This window comes from Chanodichthys erythropterus, chromosome 2, assembly GCF_024489055.1.
Source record: "Chanodichthys erythropterus isolate Z2021 chromosome 2, ASM2448905v1, whole genome shotgun sequence".
Lineage (NCBI taxonomy): Eukaryota > Metazoa > Chordata > Actinopteri > Cypriniformes > Xenocyprididae > Chanodichthys > Chanodichthys erythropterus.
The window spans coordinates 21,199,390-21,218,463 of record NC_090222.1 but is presented as its reverse complement, the minus strand read 5'-3'; the positions used below and the strand labels follow the sequence as shown (position 1 = coordinate 21,218,463).

General features: G+C 36.7%; 1 protein-coding gene across 1 annotated transcript in view; it reads right to left on the bottom strand.

The window, feature by feature from the left end:
- The window catches only part of stt3b (STT3 oligosaccharyltransferase complex catalytic subunit B), a 49,152-nt gene that overhangs the window by 14,609 nt on the left and 15,469 nt on the right, over positions 1-19,074 (bottom strand). The window contains exons 2-7 of the mRNA XM_067404735.1: positions 13,368-13,476; positions 9,469-9,756; positions 8,495-8,560; positions 5,757-5,856; positions 597-695; positions 279-425 (exon numbers count right to left, since the gene is read on the bottom strand). Coding sequence (XP_067260836.1) covers positions 279-425; positions 597-695; positions 5,757-5,856; positions 8,495-8,560; positions 9,469-9,756; positions 13,368-13,476 — 809 coding nt within the window. The remainder of the gene's footprint in view (positions 1-278; positions 426-596; positions 696-5,756; positions 5,857-8,494; positions 8,561-9,468; positions 9,757-13,367; positions 13,477-19,074) is intronic.

Here is a 19,074-nt window from a genome sequence, read left to right as displayed (position 1 = left end):
CAGGTTATGTGGGTGAAGCTGTCTTTTTTCATGAGTCATGTCTATGTAACAGATGTCTTATATTTCAGGATGTTTGCTATTGTCTTAAATTAGAATATACATTTTTACCTCTCCCACTTCTTGCAAAGAGGATAGCTTTAGTAAAAAGTGGCAGAGTTTACCCCACTCTCCCATAACTGATATCCAAGCAAAGACCTATTTAAACCAAGTCTAAGTTCAGGTGAAAGTCTTTTAAAAATTGTTCAAATTAAATGCAGCTGTGGTCCTTTTGCACTCACCTGTGTAAGTCAGGTAAATAACAGTAAGGAAAACCACCCCCGCAGCCAGAGAAACACCCAGAAAGAACAGGGTCTGGAACTCTTGTCTGGTCAGTCTGTCCTTCAGATACTGCAGAAAGGCGTAAGCCTGAAGTAATGCAAATACACCTGCAAACACACATGCCCCATTAGCCCATACTCAACACATGGTCATGAAGTATTGATGCTGATTGGATGCGATGTAAATGATGGCTTTTCTGGATTTGAGTTGAGAGAGCTACTCTTAAATTAGAGTAAAACAGCAACAGTTAATGAAGAATGGAGGCAAACCAGTCTTACCTGCAGCAGCCATGTGCTCGCTCGTCCTGATGGGCTGGAAGCCTACAAAGGGAATCTGCATGGACAGCACCAACCCCACTATATAAAAGGTGCTGTAGGCTGAGATAAAGAGAAATAGAGAAAGAAATTGAGAATAGCCATAGATGGTCATTGTGTCTCCAAAACAAAACAAACAAAAAAAAACTCATCTTATGTGAGCACAAAGGGATGGTTCACCTAAAAATGAAAATTCTGTCAATATTGACTCACCACGATTACGTTACAACCCCGTAGGACTTTGTTCAGTGGAACACAAAAGGAGTAATTCTGAAGAAAACATCCCAGTCGCAGTCTTCCATGCAATTACAACGAATGGTGACTGATGTTGAGTTTGTCAAGCTTCAAAAAAAAGGACACAAAAGCACCATAAAAGTGGCCTAGATAACTGCACTTTATTTCAAATTTTCTGAAGACTTGAAAAAGGAATGACTTGGCCAGTTCCTCTTCACAAAGCTAATGTATGGCTTCAGAAGATTTGGAATATAGAGCATTAGGTCAGCTTTTGTTGTGCTTTTACATTCTTTGCAGGGAAAAGAGCGACCAACACAATTCTTCGAAATATATTTTCTGTTCCAGAGAAACAAGTCATGCAGGTCTAGCACAACACGAGAAAATAACAGTATTTTTTTTCTTTCATTTTTTTGCATTTTGTGGGTGAACTATCCTCATCCCTGTGACCAAATGATTATGTTCCTCTACTGTAAGTCACTTAAGTTTCTGCTAAATGCATAAATGTACATAACCATTCGAAACTCAGAGAGAGTCTATAGGAGTTTTATTCAGCAAGGATGTATTACAACAGTGGTCTCAAACTCAATTCCTGGAGGGCCACAGCTCTGCACAGTTTAGCTCCAACCAGCTCCAACTCACACCTACTTGGACGTTTCTAGTAATCCTGAAGACATTGATTAGCTGGATCAGGTGTGTTTGATTAAGGTTGGAGCAAAACTGTGCAGAGCTGTGGCCCTCCAAAAATTGAGTTTGAGACCACTGTATTACAATGATCAAACATGACAGTAAAATATATTTATACCTTTACAAAAAGATTTCCATTTCAAATAAATGCTGTTCTTTTGTACTTTCCATTTATAAAATAATCCTGAAAAATGTACACAACAAATTTCCACAAAAATATTAAGCAGCACAACTGGTTTCAACATTGATAAATGTTTCTTGAGCAACAAATCAGCATATTAGAATGATTTCTGAAGAATCATGTGACGCTGAAAACTGGATCATGTGGCTGCTGAAAATACAGCTTTGCATCACAGGAATAAAATTCTATTTTCTTACGTTTTAAAATGTAAAAGAATTTAAATTGTAATAATATTTTCAATATTAATGTTTTCCCTTTTATTTTTGATCAAATACAAGCAGCTTTGGTGAGCATTTGAACAGTAGTGTAAAATTTAACTCCTAACCATGTTTATCACTTTGCACTCTCCTGATGCAAATGCTCCAAATCCTGCATTGAGGCACTCTTAATATTGTTAGTTCCTTATGATTAATTGCATTTTCCCCATTTGCAAATTGCTAAGTCTGCTAAGTAAATGGAGAGAGAAAAAAAAAGGGGTTTTAAAGCACTCTTTAAAGCACCACAGCAATTTCACAATAAGTTCTAACAGACATGAAGCTATTCAATGCAGTCCTGTTTCATCCTGGATTTACATTTGTCTAATAGCAGCAGTGCTATGTGGGTCTTCCTGAAGCAGAACGGGTTGTGAGGGGAGACGAGGGGGCTTGGATGTCCCTGAATGCGCTCTAATCTGGGCTCCAGTCCCAGCAATGCAAGAGCCGTTAAGTAAAAGAGTTGAAAGACCAAAAAAATTCAACAAAGATCCACACTGTATCTTATTTTGGACCAAGAAACGCCCACTTAGAAAAGGAAGTGGGTGTTTAGCAGACACATAAAAATCAACAAATAAGCTACTTTAATGCACAATATACATATCCATCCCTTTCTAAACCAGCTATTATGGTATTTCCTACCCGTCCTTTCATATTATCCAAAGTGAAAAACACTGCATGATAAAAACAAAATGGAGAGAAAACACTGACATGCCAGTGACAGAGAGCAGTCATTCCTAGAAGAATGACAATTGCAACAGTCTGTCAACTGTGCGATACTTGATTGACAGCTCCGTGATGTGGACCCCTACCTGAAAGACAGGTGTTAACAGCCTGTCAGAAGATAGGTCCAAAACACACTGGTGCGAGTGTGTGTACATGAGAGACGGCGATACATCTGCGCAGTAGAGGAAACCGAAGCCGCTTGTGACAGAGCGTCTGTATGAGCTGTCAGCCTTTGAGAAGCATCAATTAAGGGCCAAACTGGACCACCTTCACTCCAAAACAGGATGCTCTAATGAGACAATACACACCTTGCCCTCCAGACAAAAAAACACTTCCTCATTCGTGGACAGCTGACAGGGTGTTGTGTGTAAAAACTCTCAAAAGGTGGTGAAGAACAGCGATTGAAAGGGTTGAATTAACAATTGACGTAATATAAAAGGGTCTAGAGTCAAACGGGGATTTCTGAACATCTAGTTCTGGTTCTCTACATGAACGACTACCTGGAAGTGGAATTATACACCAGAAGAGACTTTTCCCTCTTGCATTAGCACCTATAATGGAACCCTTTGGTGACGTAATCTAGTGTTTGTGTCGTTTCTGTGCATGACACAATAGTAGCAATATCAATGACAATGATGGAGGACACTCTTTAGACTTTGGTTTTGTGTTTTTAAGATGAGACATGGAAAGGTGACATTTTGGCAACTCAATCTCCCTGTATAACCTCAAAGTGCTTTTTGGAAACGTTAAAACTATTCTGACAAGTTGGACTGCTTCTTAAGTTCTTGAAGAATACATTACTTCCTGCAGTGGGAAAGTGGCTAGATTCACAGAGTCATATTATCTAACCAAAATCTGGTCCAAATCTCAAATTAAACAACCACAGTGCAATAGCATCATCTTAAAGTCCTCGGTCTCTGAATGATTGTACAGTAAATGCTTGAGAAATTAGCAGAAGAAACATACCTGAGGTCGAAGAAAAATAAAGTGGAATATACCAAATCTACTTGTCAATATCTGCACTTCCGTTCAAAAGTTTTTAAATAAATAAAAACCTGAATTCAGCAAGGATGTATTAAATTGATCAACAGTTACAGTACAGAAGTGTATGATGTTTAAAAAAATGGTTATAATATCATGGTTTCACAGGAATACATTGCATTTTAAAATGTATTCAAATTTGGCATTTGTCCTTTTAAATTCTAATAATATTTTATAATATAATTATTGTATTTATTAATCAAATAAATGCAGCCTTGGTGAGCAAAAGAGACTTCTTTCAAAAACATTAAATAAACCTCTTACAAACCACAAACTTTTGAATGATAAAGCCCCGTTTCCTCTGAAATTACCAGGAACAATTTGTCTCAGAAATTTTTTTCCCACCAGACATGTTGCTGTCTGCATTTCCATCGCAGTCTAAAGTACTGTGAAAATTTGGCAAATTATGCAGGACTGCACCTGACTTTAAAAGTTCCCACTGGATTTCATCCTCCACATAAGCTTAATAAAGCCTGAACCTTGTCGTCGTATTTTATGTTAAACTCCATTGTTGATTCAAATAGCAAACAACTCTTACTGCACGCACCGCAACAGACTTTTAAATATGGTGGTTGAAATACAATGCTGCGTGGAGTAAACCCATAAAAATGCTGCATTAACTCAACCAATCATTATGTTCAGCACCCAAGTCCCACCCTCGAAAGTTCCTGAAATTTTTCCCTGAGGGGGCAAATGTTTACCCGGAACTTCATTTAGACCCTGGTTCCTGCGGTTGAAACACACAGAGTACCACCCCAAAGTCCTTAGTTCTTTGGTGAAAACACGGCTATAGTTTACTTGTTAATAAGCATCTCAAACTAAACTCGTAATATATTTTGATTTGATGTTATTAACCTTGAACCCCAACTTTGGAAAGCCTTGAAAATCAAGAATCACCTAGCCAATCAGTTCAGACATGATTTACAGACAGTTCTTGCCATTTTTGTGGGCAAAAAAAAAAAAAAAAAAAACATTAAACAGTCATTAAATTGCCAAAGCAGACGTCTACCAAAGCAGACGTCAGCCTAGGAGGAGACTACAAGGTGAAACAGAAATGCATTAACCAGATCCCACTGGTTTTACACCATTCTCCATCCATCTCTGAACATGACTGCTGTTCTTTGTCCAGGCACCATCCCCATAAACCGAGAGCAGTGCTACTTAATCTAATCAGTATGATATATTAGGAGAGGTGGCAATGATACTCCATGTGGAGTCGGGCCATGGCAAATGTGTAGTGGGACCTGCGGCAAGTGCAAGAACTTTCCAGAACGGAGACGAACTGAGCTAATACCCAGCATCCATCAGTAGTGCATTTCGTACAGGGCAGCTGCGGCAGAGTGGGAGGGGCTAATAAAGATTTAAACAAAATTAGCCCAGTGGCACAAGGCCTCGTTCTTTTATCAGAGTGCTCGCTCAGGAGACTCACAAAAACACTGCACTTTCAATTATTCATCCACTTAAAAAAAAAAAAAAAAAAAAAGGCATAATCTGTCAAAGACAAAAGGACTCCAAAAATTACCCTTTGTTCTTGAAGGAAAAAAGTACTGGTGTCTTTTTTCACTTTACAGAAGTGGCAAGCTTATTCATGCTAGCAGAGCTCCTAATTGACAGTTAGCATGTTGCTTTGCTGTTTAAGACTGCAGATGCGGAGCTAAAGGCTTTTTCTGCGACACGGAGATCCATGTATCCTCAGAACAGCAGATGCTTATGTGATTAGTTGTGAAAGGCGAGAGTAAAGTGGGCGGAAAAAATGTGTCATTAAACGTCAACGTCAACTTTAAATGCTGCTGTCAATGTGAAGATAGACACATGCAGTCGACCACGACTGCGCAAGTGTCTCTGCATGTCCAAATCAAAAAGCAAGTGGGAAAAAGCAGGTTCACGCTTCATTATTGTATGGGAGAACAAGCACTACGCAGCGTGATTGTGTGGGTGGTGAAGTGTGTACTTCATACAAGAACCAGAGATGCTCACACAAACATACACACAACACAGGTGACTCACCGATGTAAAGCCTCCTGCTGAAGCGCTGCATAAGGAGCAGCACAAAAACATGGAGGGGAATCAGGTTGATGATGAAGACGTATCCTCCCCATGCAGACACCTGCAATATAAAACACGTCATGTTGCACACTTCCAAATATTGCAATATTTTTCCCCTCACAATATTGTATGAGCATTCTCACGTTAAGAATCAAGTTACATTTTTAGATAAGTAGCTAATACTTCAGCATACTAATTATAATGATATTTTGGGGGGGGGGGGGGGGGGTCACATTTCAACAATGTTTATGATGTATTGGGTGTTAAGTATATGAAGTTTAATTCACATTATGAAGATAAACTTGAAAAATGTTCACAAAAAAAAAAAAATTAAGTTTAAGTTTAGTCTGTACAATTCTTACACAAACCAACTGACTGAAAAATGCATGTATGACATTGACAAAAATATTACATTGTCTCTTAATGACAGCCGTCGCGCCACAACACCTTGAGGCTGTCGACAACAGATGCGACAAAGCGATCATTGCAAATCATTTGTTCTTTGTGTCAGAACTCAGAAATGGTGTGAGTGCTTGAAGTTCGTCAGAAATAGAACTTTGGATGTGGTGCGACAAATTCTCGACAGCATCACCGATTATAATGGGTTCTATTGTCTTTTATGTCGTGCTGCTCACGTCCAGTGTAGACACAGTCTAAAGTCTAAATTCAAGCAGAGAACTTTAAGATTCAGATTCATTAACCAGATTCAGACCAATTCTTTGAAACAAATGAAGTGACTCATTGAAAAGATCTGACAAAAAAAAAAAAAAAAAAAAAAAAAAACCAGACCAAAACATTCAGATTCATGAAAAATTGATTCAAAATGATTGCGCAAGCCGTTTACGATTGTCAACTTTTATGATTATCATTCATTTCACATCATTAAACTTGATAGTTTGGATGGAAGAGGAAAAAAAAACAAAAAAAAAAAACATAAAAGCAAAAATAAAGAAAGTGCTTGAAGTTCGTCAGAAATAGAACTTTGGATGTGGTGCGACAAATTCTCGACAGCATCACCGATTATAATGGGTTCTATTGTCTTTTATGTCGTGCTGCTCACGTCCAGTGTAGACACGGTGTAAAGAGTTTAGAGTCAGAGTAAAACTGACTAAAATCAATGAATGAATTTAAATAAATTAAAATAATAAAATACATTTATAAGGACACTTGACAAAAGACAAAAACTGAGTAAAATAACAGTGGTCAATAGCAGTGTTCATCCAAAGCACCAAAGTCTAACACTGTGTCTAAACCGGTCACGATCGTCGTCACGTCGCAACACTTTGAGGCCATCTACAACTGCAAATCCATGTCAGAAGCAGCGCAAGCGCTTCGAGTATGTCAGAAATAGAACCATTCTGGGATTTAGTGTTTCGCACCGCAACCAGGGTAGACAGCATCGATGACTATAATGGTTTCTATTGTCTTTTATTATGTCATGCCGCTCATGGTATAGACGAGGTGTGAAAGAGAAACAAGAGTAAAAGATCACAACCAGTTTTCATAAAGTACACACTATAGATAAAGAAACGCAATGTGTCATGACCAAGTTATATCATATTGTCCAGATCCCTGCTGACTTTCACCCCCTATTACACACCACATTTACGAGAAAACTCCATTAGCACACTCAGCCTTTGGAACCTCTGCACTTTTCTAGGTCACTTAGGGTGTCCCGCTCAAGAGAGCCTTTCTCAACTCATGCCCCCGGTAGCGCCTCTAGGCTGTTTCGGACTGTGCTGGACCCCAAGGTCTTGATGGAGCAGATGGCTCAGATTGCACTGGTGTCATTTATGTTTATAAACACATTTGGAAAGTCAGAGAATATTGGGGGCTGGGCAGGGCTGTAGGCTTCCATTATTAATGAGCGCTGCCTTCCTCCAGGGGAAGAATCTCAAGTTTCAGAAATGGCTGATATTCATAACAGACTGGCGCATGGCCCCCACCAGGGTGGCATGATGGATGGTGCTGTTTGCTTATTCATTTATTTTACATATCACATTAATGGGTTGAAAAAGAGCAAGGGAGATGTGCAACCAGACCCAGAACACCCCCAACACTACAGATGGGAATGATAAGAATTTAATGATTCCGTTTCAGATTATGATTTCACTTGATTATGGTTCTTTAAACTTTATATTATGCAACATTTTATAGCAATTACACTGTTTTACGTCTCATGAACCTTACGTAAAACAAATATTATGATTCACCTGATAACACCAAGTAATGACTTGCAGTTCAATTAGTGAATCAAATGTTAGTGAATCAGCTGGCACACTTAGGAATTAAGTAAATAAGCTGTTTTTGTTTGAGTGAGTAAAGTTTGCTGAATCAGTTCATGAGTTTGTGGCAGTAAGATTTTTTTTTTTTTTTAAGAAATTAATACTTTTATTCAACAAGGAGGCATTCAATTGATCAAAAGTAACAGTAAAGACACTTACAAATGGTACAAAAGATTCAATTAAAATAAATCCTGTTCTTCTGAACTTTCTATTCATCAAAAAAATCATTAAAAAAAAAGTTACTGTGCCCACAAAAATATTACGCAGCACAACAGTTAATAATGAATGGTAGTGTAATTTCCTATAAGCATTGGCAAGAAACGCTGTCTGAGTATTTTACTATGGTATTACCAAGTACCATTAATAGAAATTAAATGCAATACACAAACTGAAAAAAATCCAATGAAAACTCACCATGTAAAAGTACGAGAGACAGCAGCCGATGGTCCAGAAAACCGAGCCAGTTTTCACTGATTTCACCTGTGTGGAGAGGACACACTTAATTCTGCTAATCCCAAACAAAGGGACCGATATCATCACCTCAAACAAAGCCAAGATGAGGAACACTCAAAGATAAGAAAGAGACCAAGGAAATTCAATGTTTAAGTCAAGCTTGACAGCAAAGTCCTTGCCGTCGGCTGACAAGCAGCTCCAGAGAGAAGGAATGGGCGCCAAAAAATAAAAAAATATTCACAGCGTAGAAAGAGAAAGTATGTTCCAGCTGTCTCGTCGTTCAGCTGAAAAAAACGTGATGAATGTCTGTCAAGGTTAATTCATCATTTCAACTGTGTGGGACAGTGCTAGTGTTTCTGAAATGGATTTTCATAATTTTAGAACAGTTCTCAATGGGCACCTTTAAACACTAAACACAGTCCTTGTGACTCCTTGTGTTATGAACAGGCTAAAATGTAAGCTATTCAATGAATCACTTGATTTGTTTCTCTCAAACACACTCACACACACACACACATAAAAAAGAAAGATGTCAGGCTGATCACAAAAAGATGAACAGCCTGAAATTTAAGTTAACTTTCTTTTCCAGTCAGCGGTTAACTTGAGAATGGCTGTAACTTTCAAAATTCAAGCAGAGAACTTTAAGATTCAGATTCATTAACCAGATTCAGACCAATTCTTTGAAACAAATGAAGTGACTCATTGAAAAGATCTGGAAAAAAAAAAAAAAAAAAAAAAAAAGACCAAAACATTCAGATTCATGAAAAATTGATTCAAAATGATTGTGTAAGCAGTTTACGATTGTCAACTTTTATGATTATCATTCATTTCACATCATTAAACTTGATAGTTTGGATGGAAGAGGAAATAAAAAAAAAAAAAACATAAAAGCAAAAATAAAGAAACAAACAAACTGACATTTTAATCCAACTAACCCATAAGTAGTAGGTAAACTGCAAGGCAAAAATGGCAATGCCCTCGTTGTCAAACGAGCCGGCCACAGAGCGTGAAATGTAGCCGGGTACAATGGCGATGAAACACGCAGCCAGCAGCCCGGCACCCTGGTTCCACAGCTCCCGTGTCAACAGGAAGGTGGAAATGGCAGTCAGGCCACTGAAGACGGGGGCCAGAAACACGCAAACATCACGTATGTGCACAGTCACATGAAGCAGATTCAGTATGTAGTGGATGAGGCCTGCCGTCACCATCAGACCAGGATACACCTGCAAAAGACAAGATATAAGAGTTGCTAATAAATGCAACTGAATGCAAAAATTAAGTAGTAATTCGAGAGGGGGGGTCAATGAAATCATGATTTTTAAGAAAGCCTGTAAACATTCCTAAATATTTGATTGGCCTCAAGATAGAGATAATTAAAAGGTTTAACCCAAGCACACCCTTAGGTGTCTAGTAATCAATCTTATAGAGCAGGGATTCCCAAAGTGTGGTGCACAAGAGCGAGCTGCCACCAGGGGGTGCGCGAGAGGAAAAATGTAATGGCGTTTTTTTTTTAAGCGGGATTTTTACATACAATAATAAAAAATAAAACATGAACAGTAAACATTTCCTTTGTAATTGCTTTTATTTTAAATAAAAAAACTATAATTTATTAGTTTTTGATAGAAACATAGAATAAGCTGTCTTCTACGCACTGCTCTTCTTTTATGCACTGCAGGCTCATGTTATATGCGTGCCAACTCCTTTCCTTCATAGCCTATTGCTGCAATGTTTCTTTTACGTGGCTGAAAATAACCGTGCTTTCTGTTACTGACTACGTTTACATGGACAGCAGTAATCTGATTACTGACCTTATTCTGAATAAGACAATATTATGATTAAGGTGTTTACATGAGTTGCTTTTAGAATATTCCATTCATGTTCCCATTTTAGGTTATAGAACATAGATCGATTAATGGCAAACGTCATTACGTCCCCACAGCACGCTGTCCGACGTTCTCTACAGAATTTCACGTATCATCACCACACAGTTCGTGCCATATACAGTTTTGGGTGTTCTCACTTTTAATCTTACGAAAGCTTCAAATGCAGTTAATTATTTGACATGCAATACGTGCAAATATATATACGGAGCCCGCACATGACATGCAAGAATAAATAAATAGTGTGCATGATTTACTAATTCGTTCCCTCGATTTATACATAGAGGGAACAAATTAGTAAATCGTTCGCACGATTTAGCCCAGGCTACCATTTATTTTCTCTCTCATGTGTGGGGCTCTGTAAATAGACAACGGTGGATACAAATTCTCCAGCAACAGGCCTCCTGTACTTTAATTCGGCAACTCAGAGGTACTGGATGAGAGATGAGGTGAGAGGAATTTGATTTGTGGCTTCTTGCTTGACGCTCGCCCTCTTGTTTGACGCCAAAGCAGCTGACCACTGCAGTGTGTGTATTATGTGTCCTGTTGCAAAATGTGGCAAAAACTCCCACATGACGTTAATAGTGCGATTAATGTGTGTACATGTCTACAATGCACTCCAATAATGCGACTAAAATAGGAATTCTCCACCTGTCTTAATTTGATTTGTGTTTACTTTGAGTATGACTTTAGTTGGATTAAGGTAATAAAACATCGCTGTTTACATGGTCCTTTCTTAATCAGAGTATTGTCTTAATCGTATTAATATCAGATTAGGCTACTGCTGTCCATGTAAACGCAGTCACTGAGCCTGTGTCTGTCACTCGTCCTCTTAAAAGTGGAAGCTTGTGCGTAGCTTTGTTGCATTATATTGAAACTTTGTTGATGTTGATATTGTCATGCGTGTTCTGGTTATTTGCGCATGATTAAACATGAGTCTTTACATGGCGATAAAACAAAGCTTTGTTGGGTTTTTTTTTTTTTTTTTTTTTTGAAGTGGGGATTGGGGGTGTGCCAACCCGGTTGGGACATAGAAGGGGGTGCGCAGGAAAAAAAGTTTGGGAACCGCTGTTATAGAGTATAACATGTAATCAATCATCTTATATAGCTTTCTCAAAATTTTTTTGGAAAAAAAAAAAAAAAAAAAAGTCAAGGGTTTTTTTTTTCCCCCATACAATTGAAGTCAATGGTCTCCAATGTTGTTTTGCACCCCGCTGACTTTCATTGTAAGAACGAAAACAATTCTTCAAAATAGGCCTATATCCACAAAAAGTCATACAGGTTCAGAATAACATGAGGGTGAGTAAATGACAATTTTTTTATTTTTGAAGCTGAATTTAGCAGCCAAACTGCAGTGAAAATGGAAATACCCAATCCTTTTCCTCCACAATCCCACTCTCTCTTTTTTCATCTCTCAAGCGAGTCTGCAGGCTGTGCTGGGAACAGACCAGTCTGCTCTGAAGGCCATATAACGACTGCTTGAACTGTATACAACAACAGATGCTGTTCCCTGCCTCCTGCAGCCCCCCTACAGCTCCAACACCAGAGCTGTCAGATGCCAAACGTTAGCCAAACTTTCTCCAGCCAGCTCATTAGGTTCAGCAGCACTGTGCTTCTCAGTGACAGGGAGTGTTAAAGGGGGTGGCCTTATTTAGGGACGAAACATGCCGTTTTCAAGAAGAAATCATCTGGAGGCTGTCTGTCCATAGGTGATTGCACACAAACAGCCTTTGGCCTGAATTTAACTGCATTTTTATCATATAGAGGTTTTGGGTTAACAAGAACCATTGTCGAAACGCAGACAAAACAGAACTAGCAATTTGCAGAGCCGTAGCATTACTGGAAAAGTTCTGTATTGATGTTTTGTGTGAACAACGCTGTAGCATTAACTGTTCGTGGAACAAGGTCAGAGCGCTATGATGTAAGAGGTCTGCTGTCAAAGAGTTTGAGCCAATCTCAAAGTTTGGAATAAGCTGACAATTATTTCATGCAGTCACAAGTGACTGTATAGAATGCAAACCTTTGGCATAAGAATGCAGCAACAACAATGTGGACATCAAGCATTCATCTAGTAATAATTTGTGTAGTAGTATTTCTGGATCGGAAAGTGAAATAGTATAATAGATTTATTTTAAAGATAGTCTTTGGTGGTGGGGTGTATATGGCAAAAATCACTTATTTCATTGCCTAGATTAAAAGTCCTTTTGATTAACATATATTAATCTTAAAATATGACTCAAATGATTAATCATTTGTGTTAAATAAGAAATTATTTAAATTGTGAAAAAAGTACTGCTCAGATGTGACTATATTTTACAAAGGCTTCAAACATGGATCATAAAAAAAACAAGAAAAAAAACAACAACTTTATAATCAGGTTCCATTTATTATTAATACTTCAAGGGACAGTTCACCCAAAAATGAAAATTGTCTCATTTACTCACCGTCATGTTGTTCCAAACCTGTATGAGTTTCTTTCTTCCGCTGAACACAAAAGATCTTCTGAAGAATGTTGGTAATCAAGCAGTTTACAGTAGCCATTGACTTCCATAGTAGTTAAAAAAAAAAAAATACTATGCAAGTCGATGGCTACCGTCAACTGTCCAACATTCTTCAAAATCTTCTTTTGTGTTCAACAGAAGAAAGAAACTCATACAGGTTTGGAACAACTTGAGGGTGAGTAAATGACAAAATTTTCATTTTTGGGTGAACTGTCCCTTTAACAATAATGAAAACCATAAACAATTGTCTTGTTTTATTAAAAAACAAACAAAAAAAAACCTTAAAAGATTTTTAAAAACCTTAAAAGCAATAATTTTTATTGACTTTTAAAGACAACTAAATAATAGATCATTTTAGGTAAAGCATTAAATAATGGAAATGAATGAGAAGTTCTTGTTAAGCGTTATCAGATAAATAAAAGATAAAATGTAAAGAAAAAAAGGCAGACTTACCGTCCCTCCCACTATTCTACCCAGTGGGTACCAGGCCCTCTCGTCAAACCAGTTGAGAAACTCATAAAAACCGTTAGTGGTGAGATGATGAGTTGATCTGTAGTTGAACCTGTAAACAAAAGGACAGAAAAGGGCATGATGAGCATCATCAGGGCATCACTTCTAATGTGGAAAAGGCAGCATTTTATCAACACTGGCATGTGAGACGAGGTGCATGACAGCATTCAGAGCCATGTGTTAAGACACTGCATAAATGACAGATCTTTCCGTATAAATACTCAACTGCCAACTACCACCAGTGCCAAACCACAAAGACTACAACAAGGAAGCACTGAAACAGTTACCTAACTAAAATATGGACCATTTAATGAGATGGAAAAATATGTTTTGGTTAAATGTTTCAATTGTTTAATCTTAAAGGACACGTGTTTTCAAGGACATGATTTGTTGACTCGCTGTTTTTCAGTGCACACAGACAGGAAGACACCTGTTCAATCAGTCATGCATACTTGAACAAAGATTTTAGCTGCTTTGTCCTTTAGGCAAGTTTTTCTGCAGCAAGAACAAATTAAAGAAAAAAACTACTAAAGGGTAAAATCGTGGGGTTCAGATTTACTCTGCCAATATTTTCATAGGCCCCAAATAAAAAAAAAAATAACATTCAATAAATAAAAGCTGTTATTTGTATATCTATTTGTCTATGTCTTTATGTATATAATTATGTATACAAGTACGTACATGTTACTTTTAGCAACATTTTTGTAAAAATACACCTAATGCATATTATTATAATAATAATATATTGTTAGGCTAATATGTTATGCTTTATATGTATTAAAAAAAAGTAGTTTACATGCATTAGGCATAGGGTGCAAAATTCCAGGAATTTTCAAAGCTGGAAACTTTCCATGGGAATTAACGGGAATATACTGGAATTAACGAGAATTAATGGGACTAAACACGGAATTTGCAAAATTGCAGGTTAGCCTATAACAGGGTACTTAAATGTAGCTGAAAAAAAAAAAAAAAAAAAAAAAAATTATATATATATATATATCTTTTTAGCATAATTTTGATTAAAACAACCATATTTAATGCAATTTTAGTTGAATTTTTACCCTGCACATTCCTCAATCACACTCATACAGAACACTACTTACTGCAGGGCTATTGAGGACACACACCCTGCATGCACTGTGAATTTCCCAAGTCAATAACATGCACATTTGATCAAAAATACAGAAAAAAAACAGTAATATTGTGAAACATAACTAAAATTTAAAATAATGGTTTTCTATTTTGATATACATAAAAATATAATTTATTTCTGTGATGCAAAGCTGAATTTTTAGCATGATTTCTCCAGTCTTCAGTGTCACATGATCCTTCAGAAATCATTCTAACATGCTAATTTGAGAGTCAGTTATCAATGTTGGAAACAGTGCTTAATATTTTTTATAACCCGAGATACTTTTTTCAGGATTCTTTGATGAATAAACATTTAAAGAACGGCATTTATTTAAAACAAATCTTTTGTAACAATATACACTACCGTTCAAAATGTTGGGGTCAGTAATTTCTCTCTTTTTTTGAATGATTGAATACTTTTATTCAGCAATTTTTTGAAAGATCATGTGACAAATAAATAACAATTGCTGCAATAAAAATATATTTTACATATTTACTAAATTAGAATTCTTTCATGTTATGTCCAAACAAAATGTTTATATTTGTTTTTATATGATACATTTAATATAAATATTATACATTTATATAAATTTCCCAAAATTTCAAATTGATTCCTATAAATTCCTGTTAAGTTTCCAAATTGGAATATTTCCAAAATTCCCCAGGTTACGTTCCCATGGAAAGTTTCCGGAAATGTACCACCCCTTTGCAACTCTAATTAGACACTTTATTTTCTTTTTTTCATACACCTTAAATCTCTAAATGCTCAAATGAATACAATTCCTGGTAGTCTTTATTAACTTAGAACCATTAATTTGATGCACAACAGATTAAGAAAAACCTCAAACAAAAGCATACGAACATGGCTGTAATTAAACTGTGTAATCCTCTCTAATGCCTTTATCAGCCCAAGTTCAGCAAACTGTGTCCTGCTATCTCTCAAAACTCCAGAGTAGTTGTTCTGAACCTTTTCATTACTATCATTACTAAGATAAATAGCCTTTTAAAAAACTCTCCTTATCTACAATAAAAAAAAAATAATAATATCAAGGCACAGCTCTGCGTGATTGCTTCGTGCTTAAAGTAAACTAAACATGGCATTTTTAGCCTCATAAAAAGCCCAGGACTAAGCAAAGCCTAGTTCACCGAAATGCATGAGTTCATTAATATATGCACCGAAATGCATGTTCATTAATATATGCAGGATGAGCCCTGCTGAAAGGAAAACAGAATAAATCAGGTGATATTTTAACGAATAAATGGCAAATAAAAGTAAGACAACTACTGGCTGATGAGCAAATTCAATTTCTATTTACTGCATAATAAAATTAACAGCCGTAAACTTTCAATGAGAGAGCAGTAGACTTAATTTGTGAAAATGAAAATTAGGCTCAGAGGGATATACAAATCGAATGCTAGTCAATCTCTCAGCCGACACAAAACTAAAAATACAAGGTCCTCAAAAAAAAAAAAAAAAAAAAAAAATGAAACATAGGACTAGGGAAGTGCGGCACGACTAAATTCAGGCTAATTTGTAGTCTACTAATCTAACAAACCCCCCAAAAGACAGTCAAAGTGTAAATTAACAATCCATTTGAAATAACCTACTTAACTGAACCAAACAGGATTAATCAAACAGGTATTCTACTCATTAGGATATTGGCATAGGATCTGTTGTCATCATGTAAGCAGTGTTATAACAATCCTATAAGCAAGCTCAAATGTTATATGCCAGTTTAAACAAAGCAGACTCAAAACTTTTCCATTTCTCACCTTGCTCATCTTCCAAGTGGACATTTCAAATGGATGCAAGGTCTGACGTAAAATGAATTTATACCCTTTTCTAAATAACTTTTTAAAATGTAACATTAACATGATCATAATTTGAAAGCAGCTTTTGTAACAATTTAAAGCTAAACACTGTGCAAAAAGAGAGAAGAAAACGACCAGTATTTCCAATGTCAACTAGTCTTGCACATCCTTAAACTAGGACCTCATGACAGCACAACCTATTGGAACTGACGCAGCTCACTTTCATTCACGTAAAATATAGCATCAGCTCTGGCTAGGATCCATCAAATACTGCTCTCTTATTGAAAGTTTACGGCTTCAGTGAATTCCTGATTGCTGCTATTGTTAATGCAAGTAAATTGTGTCCACTGGGATAGAAATGCATTACTTCTGGATTTATTTAATCAGATTCTGCATGCATGGCAAGTGTCAGCACACGGCCTGCCATCAGATTAATGTCCTTACCATTTTGTAATACAGCAGTCTCACTGGCAAGAGACGCTTGGCGTTTGCAAGAGAATCTGGCAACCTGGCGCTTGAGTAGGAGGAACAGCAGAACTGTGAATCATGTGTATTTAAAGAGCCCTTTAAAGCACACAAACCATGCATCACTGACCCTGGCTGCTAACTGACACCACGACCTGCTAGCTCCCATCCCCGCACCTCTCCGACCCTTCTTCCCTCTCTAGGGAGGCTAAAGATTCAAGAACCTTTACTGGCATGGTCAAACTCTCCATCACAATCTGATATCTGAACCGGGTCTTTGGCATTCACTGAGCACTGCAATGTCCTTTCTGCAAGGAAACAACATGAACACACCAGCAAACCTAAATGATACCCTTGTTGTCAGATTTTATTTCTGATTTGAAATACATTATTGAAACGCAATCTTCTGGAGACTTCTTTCCCATTCAAGCAAATAGACACTGTACTTTAATGCCTATTACCTACATGAATAGCTGCCCAGGGATGCGGTTATGAAGACGACCATAGAGTGAACTGACTTGCATTAAAGAAGTTATACACTGCTAGGAGTTGAATTCTTATTGCATTAATGGTTGTTTCTTCAATTGTGGGCACTTTTGGCCCTGAGGACTTTTAGAAAATAAACTCAAAAACACCTTTTTACACAATTACTATTTAAGATCCAGTTTGTCCAATAAAAATTATCAGAAAGTGAACAAATGCATTGCAGAAGATGCAAATCAAATCAACATTAAATGATGTATTTGTGTTTAATGGCATTCTGTGGTGGAAATGACATTGACAAATGACATTCTTGGAATAAAATGAGCAACTTTTTTGTCTTTCTAGCATTTTATGAATCCTAAACACAAATAATATGGTTAAATTTTTTGTAAGAAGTTTTGAAAGAAGCATCTTAGGCTGCATGTATTTGATAAAAACAAAGTAAAACAGAAGTGTTGTGACATATCAAAATGTAAAATAACTTTCAATTAATTTATTTTAAAATGTAATTTATTCCTGTGATGCAAAGCCAAATTTTCAGCAGTCATTACTTTTTCAATGACACATTACCTTTCAGAAATAATTCTACTATGCTGATATGGTGCTCAAGAAACATTGTTATTCTCACTGTTGAGAACAATTGTGCTGCTTAATATTTTTATGGAAATATTTCAGGAAACTTTGATGAATAGAAAGTTCAAAAGAACAGCATTTATTTGAAAAATCTTTTGTAACATTATAAATGTCTTTACTGTCACTTCTGATCAATTTAATGCATCATTACTGACCCCACATTTTTTAAGGTAATGTACACTAGTCTCACATTTCAATGGCACTGTTGTCTCCTTGGTAAACTAACCTGTAATGGAAATGATGTCAACTTTTTTTTTTATATATTTTTTTTTTATATAAAAATGCAATAATACATAAAAACTCATAATAATATTAAGTCTGATCTGTAACAAGGATGAAACAAAAGCCATTAAAATGTAGCAAAAATAAATGAAGGCATGGAGAATAGACTGCTGTGATGTAACCTCAATATAACCTAATATAAGAAACCTGTAATATAAGAAAAAAAAAAAAAAAAAAAAAAAAATTATTTGTTTTAATAAAAAGCAGCCATCATGAGATGATTGAAACACCCTAATGTATCTGTGACTACATACTCTTCGCCAGGATACACAATCACAGGGAAGTCAACCGGAAATGACCCAGGGTGACACTGAGCCGTGTCGTTTTCAGGTGGGGTAATCTCAGCAGACAATGTGCAGGACTATCAGATTTTGTGACTGTATTATCAGCTGGATACATTGAGATGTCTTTATGGAAGCAGTGAACTGGAATTCTTTCTTCTGCAGTTTAACCTCAGTGACACACATTCTGCTCGAAGTTCCCGGCAACTCCTGAACTTCATAAAACTCAATTTCACACTGCGTGGACATACATGCAGAGCTTTGAAAAGGTCCCATTCAATGGCGTGCAGCAACCTAACATTTATTAACAGCCACTGCAGAAGGTACGGCAGAAATTGCTGCTTAAAGTGCGTCTGGAAATGCTAGCCATAAAGGTTGTTTAAACTTTGAAGTTTCTTGTAGACCGAACGGCATACAAGAAGGTGAGAAGGAGCACTACTTGGAGAATGTAGAACGGATTTAAGCAATTAAAAGGTATCAGGACTGGTTCAGAGTTTATTAAAGCCTGCAGTAAAGGCAAGGTCATGTTAATAACTTATTGCTTGGCAAATTCAACTGAAGAT